Below are 16702 nucleotides of genomic sequence, written 5' to 3'. Positions count from 1 at the left end.
TCCCTTATCTGCTTCTCTAACTTTGACATTTTCTGCTCAGTTATCTCCTTTCTTACTTTTCCCTCTTGCTTGGCTTGTCCTTCTCCCTCCCCATCTTACTCCCTATTTCCCTTTAAAAAATATTTTTATTTAGTTATTTATTTTGGCTGCACTGGGCCTTAGTTGCAGCATGTGGGATCTAGTTCCCTGACCAGGGATCAAACAAAGGACCTGTGCATTGGGAGTGTGGAGTTTTAGCCACTAGACCGCCTAGGAAGCCCCTCCCTGTTTCCTTTTTTAAACCAGACTTAATGGAATTAAACTGTAGTTTTATCATTGTGTTTATATACTTTCATGTTTCCTTAATTTAGTTTAAAATAAGGTATTATGGACATTTGTAGGAGCTGTGCGTAGTAAGAAAACCCTTGACTTAGATTTAGACTTGTTTATGGAGTCCCTGCTCTGCCATTTGGTAGTTAGCAACATAACCTCTTTGGGACTAAACTTTACCATCTATAAAACAGGAATAATATGAACTTACAGCATTGTTTTTAAATATTAAACTAAGTAAAATATACATACATATATGTGTTATGGAAGAACAGTAAATACATATGCAAATATATAGATGCCAAATAGTATATTCTCATCTTCTCTCCTTCTCAAACTTAAATATAATCTGGTTTATTTTTGTTATAACCCTTGATGTCTGTTTCTTTGTTTATTATTTTAGTTTTAAACTTGGTTGGTGAGTGACCGTAAACGGGAAACTCCCCCGCTCTTAGAATATGGTGTTAGATTTCTATAAATCTATTGTTTTGTGTGTTTCCCTGAAAGCAGCAGTGTATTAAGCTATTATCATCATTAATTTAGCTTGAGTTAGTTTATGAGATTAACCTAATCTGCAGTGGGATGCTGGAAGGCCTATGACCAAGGTTGGCTATGTTTTGAAGACTGAGTCAAGGGTGAAATATTGTCGGGTCCGGTGACCTTGTGAGGCCTTGAGCAACCACAGAATAGCATAGGCTCAAAGCCTCGCTAAGAATTGAGGAGATGGGAGTAGACCAAAGAAAAACTTTGTATGTTTCACATCTTTGTGCTGCATTGACTTAGGTAACAAAAGAGGAACAGTAAGAAAGTTTACTTTAAAATTATTTGGGAATTAAGTCATTAAATTGCCTAAAAATGGGCTTCTACATTATCAAGTAGAGTAAAATTATACTCCCTAAAATCCTTGGAGAAAAATATTTATCTTTCTGAATATTTGAATTTTCCATGTAGCTGAAGATTAAATGAGAGAGATAACTAGATAAGTAGTACTTTTGTGGCTTACTTTACATTTTCTTTATAAAATGCATTGTAGACGTGCCTGTCCTCCAAAATGATGTACTAGATGTAATAATTTTCCCTGGTGACTCAATACTATCATTACGAAGGCTTGCTGTCATGATAATTGCAGGCAGTTTTTTTTCTCCCCAGCTTTATTGAGGTGTAGTTAACCAGACAGGTCTTGACTTTGTTCATTCAGTTGTCACCTAGAACATAGTTATAAATGAACGTGATATTCAGTAGGTGAGGCTGTCCTCCTCAATCAAGCCCACAGAAAATAAATACTTATAAATGCTTCTTGGTTGAATGAATGAATGAAAAGCAGTTAAAGTTGAAAACAGTTTAGTTTTAAGCATTCCACCAATTACATACAGTATTTTCAGAAAGAACGCACCATTACGAGCATCATTAGATTACTTGCAGAAATGTACTGTCCATTTCTATGGACTAGAAGTGTTAAAAGATCAGCCTGCAGGCAGCAACTTTTCTTCTCACGCTTAAAGTATCCACATTAAAAAGTGCATTTTGCATGTTAAGTGACTTCAATCATGTCTGACTCTGTGCGACCCCCATGGACTGTTGCCCTCCAGGCTCCTCTGTCCATGGGATTCTCCAGGCAAGAATACTGGGGTTGCCATGTCCTTCTCCGGGGAATCTTCCCACCCAGGGATCGAACCTGCGTCTCTTTGATTGTAAAATCTTTGGTGTATTTTTATAACAGGAAAGGAAAATTATTTCTTTAGGGATGGGCTGCAGCTTTTGCCAGATAGCCTAAAAAGATGGAGCATTGCTTACAGAGAAAAACAGACCTTTTCTTTAGAAGACACCTACATGGGCTTTTTTATTCACTGTGAAAAGTGAGGTCTCCAGGCAGTGTTTGGACGGAAAAGACTGAAAGAAAAGAGCTTAGATTCCTTTTGCAGAGTAAAATAACAGAAATTTGAGAAATGTCCTCTCATTGGCTAACTTTGATAGTAGAAGGAAATAGGAGATAGGAAAAGGGAATGGAGTAAGGGAGACTGAAGGCTCCAGAACCATGACAGAGGAAGGGGCTTAAGGAAAAAGATAATCAGAAATGCTGAGGAATCTGTAATAATAGTGATGTGGGAGATTCAATAGGAAGTTGTTTCTGCAGTGTGCTATAATTACCCTTTGTTACCCCTAAACCCTTGATAAAAGAACTATGTACTAATAATATGTTGAATGAAGGAGAAGAGGCAGTTTTCTACACTTGAGATAAACTGTATAAAATAGCTGGTTGAGGAAATAACTGGTTGTAGAAGGCAAGACAATGAACAAGGGTTGAGAGGAGGTAGGAGCAGGGATTTTAACTCCAGAGCTGACAGCGGTGATGGTGGCCCAAGGTGTCGGTTTCGGTTGAGTAGCAGAGACTAACTCAGCAATCTGTGTGACAAGCCCACTTCCTTCTTCAGAAACCGGGAGGAGAGTAGTCCAATGGGGTGAGCGAAAAACTGGAAGACCCTGCTGTGATGTGAATAAGGGCTCATTAGAAGACAGACCTTTGGGTTACAGTTGTTTAAAAAGAAAACTCATTACTTTATAACCATAAATTTTTCTCTAATCTTTTAAGCCTTAAAGATGCTGACAGAAAAAAAAAAAATTACTTCAGCATATTCTTATGAGTTCCAAAAAAAAAAAAAGAGTTATGGCTGAGATTGCAAGCTATCTGCTTTATGGGCTCAGGAACAAACTCAGAGCTATGGTTTTTGAGGTTTGGCCAGTATTCAAGACACAGCCTTAGACTCTTTGATGTTTTGAAATACAATGTGATAAGAGATCAAAGGATGAAAATGTATTGTATGTAAGAGTCCATGCATTCATTTTAAAGGCAGGTGTGCCTTGCAAAAGTAGGGTAGATACAGTCAACTGTTCAGGTTAAATTAGAAGGCAGCTCCAAAATGCAGAAAACTTCCTACTGTGATAATTTAATCACTAATGATTATTTCTTGCTACATTAAAAAAATAAAAAGCAAAAAAAGCACTCTAGAATCAGCTTCTCAATAAGCCAGTTTATGGTCCTGTTTTTGAAACTTTCTATCCTCTTAAAATCTTTTTCTGTTCCCCAACCCTAATTAAAAAGTGGTCCTCAACCTTTGGTTTTATTACTGTAAAAATAGAGATCATAAAGACTTTAGACACAAGCTTTGACTGTACTTCATGCATTTAATGATTTGAAATGCTTACTATGTGTGTAGGGCATTGATTTTATTTGGCCTTGACTCTGGTTGTTTGTTTATTTTTGTACCCATCTTTAGACAAATGAAGTCAAAGAATGCACAGGTGGGAAAATATCATATTAAATGGACTGAATGCGTGTGTGTTTGTATATAAACAGCTTTTGAAATAATGTACATGCCATACAATTCACTCATTTAAACTATACAACTTAACGGATGTTTGTTTCTTTAACAGGGAAAAAAGGATGTGACCCAGATATTTAACAACATCCTGAGAAGACAGATAGGCACTCGGATTCCTACCGTGGAGTACATTAGTGCTCATCCTCACATCCTGTTTATGCTCCTCAAAGGGTAGGTGCATGCTTTCCTTTAAAGTAGGTTTGAGTTTGGAAAAGTTGTTAAAAGTAGATGGCATTAGCATCATTTGAGATATGATCAGTTCCCTTTTGGATTCATATTTGCTATGCTTGAAGTCAGCCCTCCAAATCTATGTCTCTGTGATTGTTCAGGCTGCAACAAAATGCTTTCTAAGTAAAATTCCTTCCACCTACTGCCCCTCTTTCCTCCACTTTCCTTTCTTCTCTACCTATTACATTATAGCTTACACTTCCCAATCCACCTTCTTTCTGGCTGCCCACTTACCCTCTTCGCTTCACTAGTGGCTCAGATGGTAAAGAATCTTCCTACGAGAGACCCAGCTTCAATCCCCAGGTTGGGAAGATCCCCTGAAGAAGGGAATGGCTACTCACTCCAGTATTCTTGTCTGGAGAATTCCATGGACAGAAAAGCCTGGTGGGATACAGTCCACGGGGTTGCAAAGAGTTGAACACAACTGAGCAACTAACACTTTCACATTCACACTTTACCCTCTTTACATAAAATTGAATCCCCTCATTATACAAATATACACAGACACGGACGCATACATACAATATCCTTTCAATGGTTAGCTTCTACTCAAGTGACATGCTTTCATGTGGGGATAGAATAAATATCACTGTACATATATGGGACCACAGGGCAGCCAAAAACCTAAAGTCTAGTCGGATAATAAAATCCTTGATTATGACTTTTTTGTGTTTGCTCATTTACAGAGGTTTCTTGGGCATTGTGAGGCTATTCTAACTCCTAGGATCAGAAATATGAATGTAGCAGGGCTTGGGGATAGTAGCCTTTTGTCTTTGGTCTCCCTTTCTCTGTCTTTCTACTTTACCATTTTGAACTTCGCATGCTATTGCATACCTAGTCCATCTCATCTGTTTTCAATTCCCAAGTCCTTGTACATTTTAAAATATTTAATTGTATCAACATAATACATGCCACATAGTTTAAAAACCAGATATAGGGACTTCCTTGGTGATCTGGTGGCTAAGACTCTGCCTTCCCAATGCAGGGGGCCCAGATTCAATCCCTGGTCAGGGAACTAGATCCCACAAGCTGCAGCTAAGACCCGGTACAGCCAAATAAATAAACCAGACACAACAACAAACAGCAGCTCTTTGCTTCTTCCTTCTCCATTCCTCAGTCCCATTTACCAAAGACAACCACTTTGATCTTTTTTATTTGTTCATCTGGTATTTACCTCTATATTATGAATTAGGAGCTTTTCCTAAGTTTTGATTTGCCCATTTAAAAAATATCTGTTAAATTTCTCATGGACTAGGTGACAATTTCTTTTTTCCACCACCACCACCACTACTCCATTTTCCTTCCCCTCACCCTCCCAATATCCTTTATCACAATTTTTTATTTCATTTAAAAGTCACATTTATATTATTATAGCTATGTAGTGTACTATTACTTTGTTTTTCCGTACAAAATATTGTTTTTACTGGAGAATTAAGTCTTTAAATTCTGGAAAGGGCAATATACTTGTATCATGTATTAGGGTAGTTTAAAATTATAAGAAACCTTAAGCTTTATAACAAATAGTCCCCACAATGTAGTGGCCCCACTACAAGATAACTGTATTTCTCAGGTAATAGAGAACAGATGTTCTAGGTCAGCAGGGGTTCCTTCAAAGTGTGCTTCCTAAGATCACTTTGTTGATCGCCAGTTCAGCCCACAGGAAGGCAAAAATACTTGGGAGAATCTATGAGCCAGGCCAGGAAATGGCTTGTGTTACTCTCACTCACATTCCATTTGAGAGCACTTAGTCACTTGGCCTCTGAATTCTTAAGGGAACCTGAGAAATGTAGTAAGCACCCAGGAAGAAGAGGAGAAGGGATTCTGCAGACAGCTAACATTCTCTGCCCCTTAGTGTTTCTTTGAAAATGTATTCCCTTCCATATTCTCTGTCCTTACTTTCTAGACCTCCTGTTAGTCAAAGCAAAATCTCTGAGATTGATTTCTTAACTCTTCTGTTTTCTGTTTGTCCTTTTGTCTCGCTAGTCAGAAGATGTTCTTAATTGTATCTTCCATTGAAGATAAACTCAACTGAACTGAACTTTCAACTACCCTATTTTTAATTTATAAGAACTCTTTTTTGTTCTCTGATTATTCCTTTTTCTGGTCTCTTGCACTTATCTCTGTGACTTTGGGCAAGCCTCTGCAGCTTTCCACCAAGTCTGTTACCTTATCTATAAAGAGTAAAATTTGTAATATTACCTTTGCACAAAACAGTGTTACATTACATGCATCGTCAGACAGATCTTCGTGTACAGTCGGGGTTCCGCTATTTACTTGGTAAGACTTTGGGCAAGTTACCTAACTTCCTTAGGTCTTGATTTCCTCCTTGCAACCTGAAGACAATAATAACACCTACTTCAGCAGGTCATTATGAGTCTTTTAGTGAGGCAGTTTCTGCAGAGTTTAGCACTGAGCACATGGTACTCTACTTGGTAACTACTAGTCTAAGAAATTGTTATTACTATCCCTCTTAAGAGCTGCAGTTCACACTGAGTAAAAGTTTGAACAAGTATAATTAAGACCATATGTAAGTGTCAGAATAATACTGTAAAGGGAAGTGTTCATTTCCAGTTCAGGTATATCCACAAGATTTAATGGGGTATGATCCGCCTACCTGGTCATTGGTGAAAAAGGCTGAAATGATCAATTTGTACTCCCATCTGGAGATTCTAAAATGTTAAGCTAAAGCATTTGACATCATCCTGTAGGAAATGGGAAGCCATTGGATTGTTTTGGGAGAAAAATATCAGATTTGTGTTTCAGCAAGTGAAGACAAATTAATAGTCATTTGAAGTTGGCTTGCAGGACTTCCCTGGTGGTCGAGTGGTTAAATTAATCTCTGGATTAAATTAAATCCAGAGATTAAATTAACTGCCAGTGCAGGCAGGAATCTGCCTGCCAGTGCAGGGATCCCTCCATGTTCGATACCTGGCCCAGAAAGATTCCATATGCCATGGAATGCTGAGCCTGCACGCCCTGGAGCCTGCACGCCCTGGAGCCTGTGCTCCGCAGCAAGAGAAGCCACTGCAGTGAGAAGCTTGAGCGCTGCAGAGAGCAGCCCGTGCTCGCTGCAACTAGAGAGTGCCCAGGCACAGCAATGAAGACCCAGTGCAGCCAAAAATAAATAAGTCATTTCAAGTTCATCTCCTTCAAAAAAATAAAATGGAGTCAGCTTGTAAATAAGTGATCCCTTGACAATGCTGAAATATGTTGTCCTCCTAAAAATATGTTGGAGAGCACGTCAGCTGATATGGAAGAGAAGTGGTGTAGATGGTTTAAAATGGTATCTTCCACAGTGAGGTCATTATGTGAAAGGAGACATGCACCTCCACGAACTGCATTCTCGGAGTGGGAATTATTTGTTTGGAGGCTCTCCTTTCTGTAGTTGCTGTCACTGAATAGCAGTCAGATGATGGCAACTGTCTCTATTATAATGATTCTTCCTTTATTTTGTAACCCAAACTTTAAACTCATTCCTTCACGTCCTGCTTTATAGACATCACTTATTGAGTGTTTGCTATGTGCCAGGTGTTACATTCAGTGTCTTTACTTATGCTGTTTCATTTAATCCTTCTATCAATACTCTAAGGACTAGGTATTATCCTCACCATTTTACAGATGAGGAAATTGAAACTTAGAGTAAGGCTATTGCTCAAGGTTATATGTACAACTGAGTGACAGCCAATTTTTCAGTCCAGATCTGATTCTAAATTCCATCTTAACCACTAATACATCCTTATAAAGACTTGAAGCCCTTCAGATAGGAAGGGAGAGGGAATTATAGAAGACCCTGAGGACAGAGTAGACAAAAAGAAGCCTTAAATGGAACTACTGCACCTGAATCAGCTTTCCCCATTACCATTTTCTAGGTTAGCTTGAAATGCCTAGAGTTTAGCTAGACATTTGGTAAAGGTCAGCATTTTTACTGAATTATCTCTTGCAAAGTTGTGCAAAAACTTAGAACATAACTTTACTGGTGCACTCATAAATCAAATAATGGTGTTATTTAGGGATACGGTAGTAACATGCTATATTGGACCTAAGTTAAACCATAAAAATTAAGACAGAAAGAAGGTGATTCTTGTCTATCAAGGAGAATCATTTGGGTATGGGATACAAAACTTGGTAAAAGGATTTGGAGCCCAAAGTTTAGGAAAACATTATTTAAAAGGACTTTCTCACTTTAGACAAACTTTTTTCCTGGCCCATGCAAATGACATTCCAGGATACTGAGAGGATTTGAGAGTGAGGTTGCTAAACTGCTCTCACTGATCCATAAAGAGCCACTGCCAGTGGAAGCTGTTCCAAGTCCAATATTAAAATAGTAAATTTCTCCTAATAATCTTATTTTAAATTTTATTGCAAAACTTTTTTCAACCATATGCAAAAGACGGAAGAAAGAAATCCCATGTCCCAACCTTCATAACCATTGATATTTTGCTGTGTTTTTTTTTTTCTCTATCTTCCCAACACCCCTCCCTTCTTTTTTCTTTTTTTTTTTTTTTTTGTAGTATCATTATGAACTAGTGGACTTAGTGTGTTTTCATACATCTTATATAATTGTACTTTTAATCAAGCATCAATTTTTTTAAGTACCTCTATATAAGATGTATAAAAAAAACACTAGGAAAAGTTTTATAAAATATCTTTCAGCAAACACTTGGCCTCCTCAATATAATCAAGAAGTTTTGCTTCTAATCTAGAAACATTTGCTAACTTTAAAAATAGCAAGCTAACACTGTCCACTGAAACAGCCTAGAAGCAGTAACGACCCAATGTTAATGAGTATCCCTAGCATTCAGATTGTAGTTTCTAAGAACCATTTCTAACTAAAAGGAGTCAGAGTCCTTTGTTCAGTTCAGTTCACTTCAGTCGCTCAGTCATGTCCGACTCTCTGTGACCCCATAATTGCAGCACACCAGGCCTCCCTGTCCATCACCAACTACCGGAGTTCACCCAAACCCATGTCCATCGAGTCGGTGATGCCATCCAACCATCTCATCCTCTGTCATCCCCTTCTCCTCCTGCCGCCAATCCCTCCCAGCATCAGAGTCTTTTCCAATGAGTCAACTCTTCACATTAGGTGGCCAGAGTACTGGAGTTTCAGCTTCAACATCAGTCCTTCCAATGAACACCTAGGACTGGTCTCCTTTAGGATGGACTGGTTGGATCTCCTTGCAGTCCAAGGGACTCGCAAGTCTTCTCCAACACCACAGTTCAAAAGCATCAATTCTTCGGCGCTCAGCTTTCTTCACAGTCTAACTCTCACATCCATACATGACCACTGGAAAAACCATAGCCTTGACTAGACAGACCTTTGTTGGCAAAGTAATATCTCTGCTTTTTAATATGCTATCTAGGTTGGTCGTAACTTTCCTTCCAAGGAATAAGCGTCTTTTAATTTCCTGGCTGCAATCACCATCTGCAGTGATTTTGAAGCCCCCCAAAATAAAGTCTGACACTGTTTCCACTGTTTCCCCATCTATTTCCTGGAAGAAATATCAATAACCTCAGATATGCAGATGACACCACCCTTATGGCAGAAAGTGAAGAGGAACTAAAAAGCCTCTTGATGAAAATGAAAGAGGAGCGTGAAAAAGTTGGCTTGAAGCTCAGCATTCAGAAAACTAAGAGTCCTTTGTAGAAACAGCTAATTCCAGGTCTGTGTTAGGAAATGTACAGGATGGCCAGAAAGCAAGGAAGTGTTCACAAACTAGTGGGAGTGATGTCAAATGGACAGGGGTTATCTGGAAAGGGCCACTTTTGTTTTTGATGCTTTTCCTAGTGCTGGCTGCCCTTGTTTCTTCTATCAGGAGCAACAAAAGTCATTTTTCTCCTTACATAATATAATCTGCATTCTTAAACTGAGATATTCTTCCACAGGATCTTTCTTCAAATCATTTTATGTGTAATATTTATTGTAGCTCACCACCAGATGAGATAAGTGCTCTTATACTTTGGCTTTTATCAAATTTGAAACAGATCTTCTGTGCTATTATTTGAATAAGCATGCATATAAAATAGTGTGCCTTCTCCACACTGACACAGTTAACTATATGGTCCAGACTTCCCATGTGGTTTCCTAGGTGGCTCAGTGGTAGAGAACCTGCCTGTCAACGCAGGAGATGCAGGGGACTTGAGTTCAATCCCTGGGTCGGGAAGATCCCCTGGAGCAGGAAATGGCAACCCACTCCAGTACTCTTGCCTGGAAAATTCCATGGAGAGAGGAGCCTGGTGGGCTACAGTCCATGGGGTCGCAAAGAGTCGAATATGTCTGAGCGACTGAGCATGCCTGTGTGCGTATGATCTAAACAGCAAATCAGAAGGAAGATATGGCTCAGTTCTATAAAACAATGATTTACATTCATTGGAATAACTTTTATCAGCAACCTGCCACTAGGCTAGTTGTGGAGAACATAATGATTTGTCATGGTCCTTGTCCCTGAGACCCTTATCCACAAGTAGAGTAAAATAGATGAGGTAAATATTGATTCTTTACCAAACCTAAGGATATTAATGTTCTAGGGATTTGAAACTCAAGGTACTTAACTTACGGAGCACTTCTTTATATAGCAAGCAATAACCTATCAAAAGTCAGTATCCTGGAGGACAGTCAGTTTGAAACATGTGAATTACAAGTTCCTTAAAGGGTACTGGAGGAAAACTAGGAATTTCTTTATATATCCCAATATATTCCTAACTGTAAGAAGTTGTCAGCTCAGAGGAATGACCGTTCTCTTGGGCACAAACTACTAGGATGGAATGACCAATGTTCTGACTCAGAGTAGCATTTTGAAAAATACTCTCTTGGTTCTCAAGAATAAATAGTCTGTGCATCACAGATGGTTCCAATAAACTTCACCTAATGAAACAAAAATAAAGGAACTAATTATACACAAAAAGTTGCGAGTAGAAACTTTTTTTCTATAGTTTCCATTTGATTAGTTAAGAAATGAGAATAGCTAGAGATCGTACAGTTTTTTCTGTAAGCCAAAGTTTGTGTCTCATTAGAGACCCCTAGTATTAAGAAGTTTAATCAGAGTTTGAAGTTTACTAAATTCTTTATACACCTTTGTGAAAGACATTATACTAAGCACTCTTTGGAGACCAGGGTAAAGATAGAGGCAGATACCAGTAAATAAGACATGGATACCACATGGAGATTCACATAGAGGAGGAGAGAAAGTAACAGGATGAGTAAAGTGTATCCTTAGCAATTAAGCTGTTTGTGATGAGGCAAAGAAAACAAATGTATAACAATTTATTGCAATAGGCCATACTGAAGAATGAGAAATGTGTTAAAGTGGAATTACAGACAAGCTATTTAGGAGTCTGAAGGAGGGGAGGGTGACTCTGAATGGTAGGTGATTGGAAACGCTTCAAGAAGGAGGTGGCATTTGAACTAAGTTTTGAAAAATGAGAGAGAATCTTAGAGGTGAAAACTGAGGGAGCAGGGCATTCTAGGTTGAGAGAAGGCCACACCCCAAAGAATTAAGGGAGGTGATGGGAGATGAAATTGAAAGGTTAAGTTTAAAGCAAAATTATGAACGTCCATAAGGAAGAAAAAAGCCACACAAATCCATGAGATGATACAAGGCTTTTTATTTTTTATAAAAATTCTCTCCATAAATGACTGAACAAGTTATGCCCCTCCGTGTTTTTATGTATTACTTCTAGGCTTCCAGAGTTGTCTATGGCCCCACTGGGCATTAATTGAAAGGAAATGAGGCCTTTGTCTTGAAATCTGGGCAGAATGATAGCTCCCCACAGAGTCTATAAACTTCCCATCAGAGATGCCACATCCTGGACCAGTCCTATGGGATGCTCAAGGTGTGCTCTTAGCATATATCCCTCAATCTAGATACTTTTCTGTCTACTTTCCATTCACTCCACCTTTCATCCACTTCTCCCCGAATGGCATCCAGATATACATCCAGGTATATATTCCACTCCATAAATTATAACAGTGATTTGTACCATTTGGTTGCAACAAATCCCATATGTACGTCTAAGCAGAAATCTAAAGGATAGGATAGCAGATAGGTCAGAATATTGTTGGCAAATAATATGCCTTATATCACAATAGAGCATTTCATTTGGAGAAGCAGATAGAAGATCAACTCAACTGCAGAATAGAATGAGGGCAAGGAGCAGTATCAGGCTGGAGGTGAAGGACACATACTGTGAGGAGCCAGCAACACATGCTGCCTATGAGGAGTCAATGACATTTTCCCTTAGGGATTTGAGTAAAATAATTTGATATTTATTTCAGATCTTTGAACTTGCATATGAAGCACTGATTGGAGGTGCTCAGTAAAGTGTTGCTTGAGTCCAAGCTTCTCCTTATGCCCACAACCACTTCAGGAGATGAACTGAGTGTGCAGTAACTACTGCACAAAATTTTCTTAAACCTCAAATATTAAAGATTCATGAAAATATATATCCATTTCTCTCAATATGAATATAATGATTTCCTATCCTCTAAACACACACATAACAATTGTGCAAATAAACACTGGGTAGATGTGTTATGTTTATCATTTGGTTCACTTATTTATTGTCCCATTGCCAAAACCTTTAGAGTCTATTCTTCTCCATAAAATAAAAGGGTATCATTGAGAATATATAAAAATGATAATATTAAAAGAGTCTCTAAGCTAATACAATAGAATTACAACTAGGTTTATGCTCAAGGAGTCAATGGTATTTGGTAGCTAAAGTATGATCTACTCAAACTACTCAGACCCTCAGCTTGACTAATTGACTCTTTAAAATGTCAGCCATGTCATGAAGAAAGGAAAATATTTTCATCTCTTTTATAAAAAATATTTTCAATACAAGAAAGATTCAAGAGAAAATATTTTAATTTGCTTACAAAGAGTCTATCATTTTAAAGTTTGAACACACATATTTTCCCCATAAACTGTTGTATAACAATCATATTTTCTAATATTTATATTAATTTATACTATGGTATACATGAGTGTTAATAATAAATGTTTAGGTTAAGGTGAACAGTTAGTCTGAAACAAAATTGATTTGAGTGACTGTGTTCTTGACATCATGGAACTCACTGCATAGTTTTCATTGGAAAAAAATTTCAGGTTTGACTAAACCCACAGGTTATCTTCTCACCTTCAATTCATAGGAGGGATGCTACATAACTCAGAAGAAGAGAAGCAACAATATTTCAAGACTTACTGAAACACAGTGTATAGAGGAGGATACAGAAAACGATCTCAGATGAGAAACTAACACTTGTCTGAAACTCTGATTCAAGGAAGTGAATGGGGTACTCTCCAGGGAGCACACAGAAAGATCAGTAGACAATGCAGGGCAAAAAGCACACCTGGATAAAGCATTCACCAGGTTCTCTAGTAAATAAATATTAAAATATTTGATCAGATCCACTCAATATTGTATCTGCTTTCACTAGAACTACGATTTATCTAACTCTTTGGGAAATTATATGTAATTCTCATAGCATGCCAAATCATTCTGTGGGCTTTATAATTTGTTAATTAACCCTGGTCTGTAGAGTTGCAAACAAAGATACTAACTGAGTTCAAGATTCTTCAACAGGTTTAATTTCTATCTGGTTGTATTATTGAGTAAAATAAACAATTGGAATTCATGTAACAAAATAAAGTATGGGTAGAGCTAGAAACTCAATCAAGGAGAATCAGGAAAAATAATTCAGGGAATGATATGTGACCGAGGTCTCTGCCAGGTAGAGAAAGGAGAGAAGGACAACTCACGTAGTGGAAATAGTATGAGCTAAGGTCCATCTAGTCAAGGCTATGGTTTTTCCTGTGGTCATGTATGGATGTGAGAGTTGGACTGTGAAGAAGGCTGAGCACCGAAGAATTGATGCTTTTGAACTGTGGTGTTGGAGAAGACTCTTGAGAGTCCCTTGGACTACAAGGAGATCCAACCAGTCCATTCTGAAGGAGATCAGCCCTGGGATTTCTTTGGAAGGACTGATGCTAAAGCTGAAACTCCAGTACTATGGCCACCTCCTGCAAAGAGTTGACTCATTGGAAAAGACTCTGATGCTGGGAGAGATTGGGGGCAGGAGGAAAAGGGGATGACAGAGGATGAGATGGCTGGATGGCATCACTGACTCGATGGACATGAGTCTGAGTGAACTCCGGGAGTTGGTGATGGACAGGGAGGCCTGGCGTGCTGCAATTCATGGGGTCGCAAAGAGTCGGACACGACTGAGTGACTGAACTGAACTGAACATAAATATCTTACTAATAAGTCATTTTAGGATTTTAATTGTGTGCCCCTTACGTTTTTTCTCTAGGTCAACAGTCTTTTTTTTTTTTTTAATTACTTCTTCAGTGCTCTATTAGTAAATGACTGTTCTCCTTCACATTTCAGGAAATGTACCCCTCTTTATGAAAGGGTACATCTTTAATAAAACCCACCTTATAACTGTTCCATGCATGCCAGTAGCTCTGATTTTCAAATTCTTCTGATAAGGGAAATTGCTAACACTATAATTTGGCATTTTTTAAATATTCTACAAAGAATTGTACCTATCTGAATATATTAGCATTTAATGTTAACATGAGTTTTTCAGGGAATATTCAGATGATATTTGTGAATATTATTCCACATAAAAATGGGACAAAATGAATAAATACTGCCCAGGTTTAATGACTTCTCTCAGAGACCTTTCTTTGCTGTTTTCTCTACTATAATTATCAATTTGAAGTTGCCAAGTAGCCTGTTTCCTGAATTGTGGGAAAGAGATTTTATTCTCAAATCTGAAGTTCATGTAAATATTCTTTTGTTATTCTTGAATCCTCAATTTCCCTCAGCCCAAATTTATTCCTCAACCTACCTCAATATCTACAAGCTCTGTTGACTCTTCCTCTGAACAATATCCATGACCTGCCCACAGTCCTCTATTCTACTTCCATCGCCCAACCCAGGCCCCCATCGTCTAGCTGGGCTGCTGTTCCTCCTTACTAGCTAGTCTCCCTGATTGCCCTTTAGCTCCACAGCCCATTCTTTCCTGTTTTACAGAATTCTCCACAGGGAGCCAGAATGATCATTTTAAAAGTATCTGATCAGCTGTGTTAATTGCATACGTTAAACTCTACAAAGGCTTCCTACCACACTTGCTTGGCTTACAAAGATGCTGGTTCTTTGCTTGGACCCTTTGCACTTTTAGTTCCTTTTCCTGGAATGCTTTTCTCCTTCCAGGACCACTTAGTCTAAAGTAAAACAAATTAAGGAGTCACACTCGCTAGCGTACCTATTTTATTTTCTTCAGTTTCATAGCTCTGAAATATATGAAATTATCTGGTCATTGTTTATAGTCTGTTTCTTCTCCCACCAGACACATTTTCACTAAATTGTGAATGCTAGGAAGGCAGTGACCTTGTCTGCTGACTGTTGTATCCCCAACAAAAGATACTGTTGTATCTTTTCTAATCAATTCCAAGATTTCTTTAAGTCTGTCGAACTGTGAACATTTGATATTGCTTCAGATGCCTTTGCTACGTTTAAGGTATCCCCAGCATCTGAAATAGTGCCAGGCACATTGTAGGTATTTAGTGGGTATTCAGTGAGTGGTGTTTGAATGAACTGTGACAAATGGTACCTATGCTTCCATTAACAGCAGTATTGAAATGGTTCTTTTAATACATAGTTCTCTCTCTCTTGTTTGTGCTTTAGCTATGAAGTCCCACAGATCGCCTTACGTTGTGGTATTATGCTGAGAGAATGTATTCGACATGAACCACTTGCCAAAATCATCCTCTTTTCTAATCAGTTCCAAGATTTCTTTAAGTATGTCGAACTGTCAACATTTGATATTGCTTCAGATGCCTTTGCAACTTTTAAGGTAATTCCCTGCCCCTCCCCCCTCACCCACCCCCACCCACCCACCAGAATCAGCAGGGTTATTTAGTTTCAGTACTTAAGTCACTTGGCTCTAAGAGGCAGTTTACTTTTAAAAAGCAGAAAATTGTATTTCTTAAACCTGAGCATAGCCAACCATGTATGATGTGGATCGTAAGAGAATTCAGTAAACAGAACACAATCTACTAGACCCGTTCTGTCACATTGTGGAAAGAGCAACTCAACATGCTTGTCATGGGGCTTCCCTGGTGGTCTGGTGATTAACAACCCACCTTGCAATGCTGGGGACTCTGGTTCCACCCCTGTTTGGGGAAGATCCCACATGACATGAGGCACCTGGGCACATAAAAAGTCTCACCTGGCCAAACAACAGTTGTACAGTGGCTACAGATGAAACCCCCAAGAGTCTATCCTAGAACACATGGTAAGAGGGACCTTGGTGCGTCAAATATGAAGACGGACATTTAACACAAAGGACCGTTCCATTTCTTTCCAGCAAATATTTGTGCCGAAATAATTAAGAAGCTGTTCTCTATTAGTAAATACTGTAGTGACTTTTTTTTTTTTCCCTTTTCTATCTGATGACCCTTTGCCATCATGGAAACAAGTTAGTTCCTTTTTTGAAAAACCATCAGTGAGGCTTCACAAATAGCTGTACACCTACAGCAGCTCTAATGAAGGGGAAGAAAGCAAATTCAATTCAGCATTTATTTCTGAAAATTTCCCCAAAGATTTTTCAACATTTAATAGAATAAGCAAATGTGATACTAATGTCTTGACATCATATGATCGACCCAATTTAACTTTCAGCACAATATTGAAGCACAAAGATAAATTACAACAGTTTGTACTTGAGCATATTTTTTGTTGAACTTAAGTCTCTGAGAATCTAAATAACCTTTAAAAAA

At 38.3% G+C, this 16702-nt stretch overlaps 1 protein-coding gene across 5 annotated transcripts in view; it reads left to right on the top strand.

Annotated features, from left to right (window-relative positions):
- Window positions 1-16702, top strand: part of CAB39L (calcium binding protein 39 like) — a 94634-nt gene that overhangs the window by 45764 nt on the left and 32168 nt on the right. For all 5 annotated transcript variants that reach the window (XM_040266971.1, XM_040266969.1, XM_040266970.1 and 2 more), the window contains 2 exons: window positions 3742-3860; window positions 15609-15777. In XM_040266971.1, coding sequence (XP_040122905.1) covers window positions 3742-3860; window positions 15609-15777 — 288 coding nt within the window. The remainder of the gene's footprint in view (window positions 1-3741; window positions 3861-15608; window positions 15778-16702) is intronic.

The sequence above is a fragment of the Oryx dammah genome, unplaced genomic scaffold (genome assembly GCF_014754425.2).
Source record: "Oryx dammah isolate SB20612 unplaced genomic scaffold, SCBI_Odam_1.1 HiC_scaffold_24, whole genome shotgun sequence".
In the NCBI taxonomy this organism is placed as follows: Eukaryota; Metazoa; Chordata; class Mammalia; order Artiodactyla; family Bovidae; genus Oryx; species Oryx dammah.
Note: the sequence above shows the minus strand (reverse complement) of the source record. Positions and strands in the feature narration are given on the sequence as shown.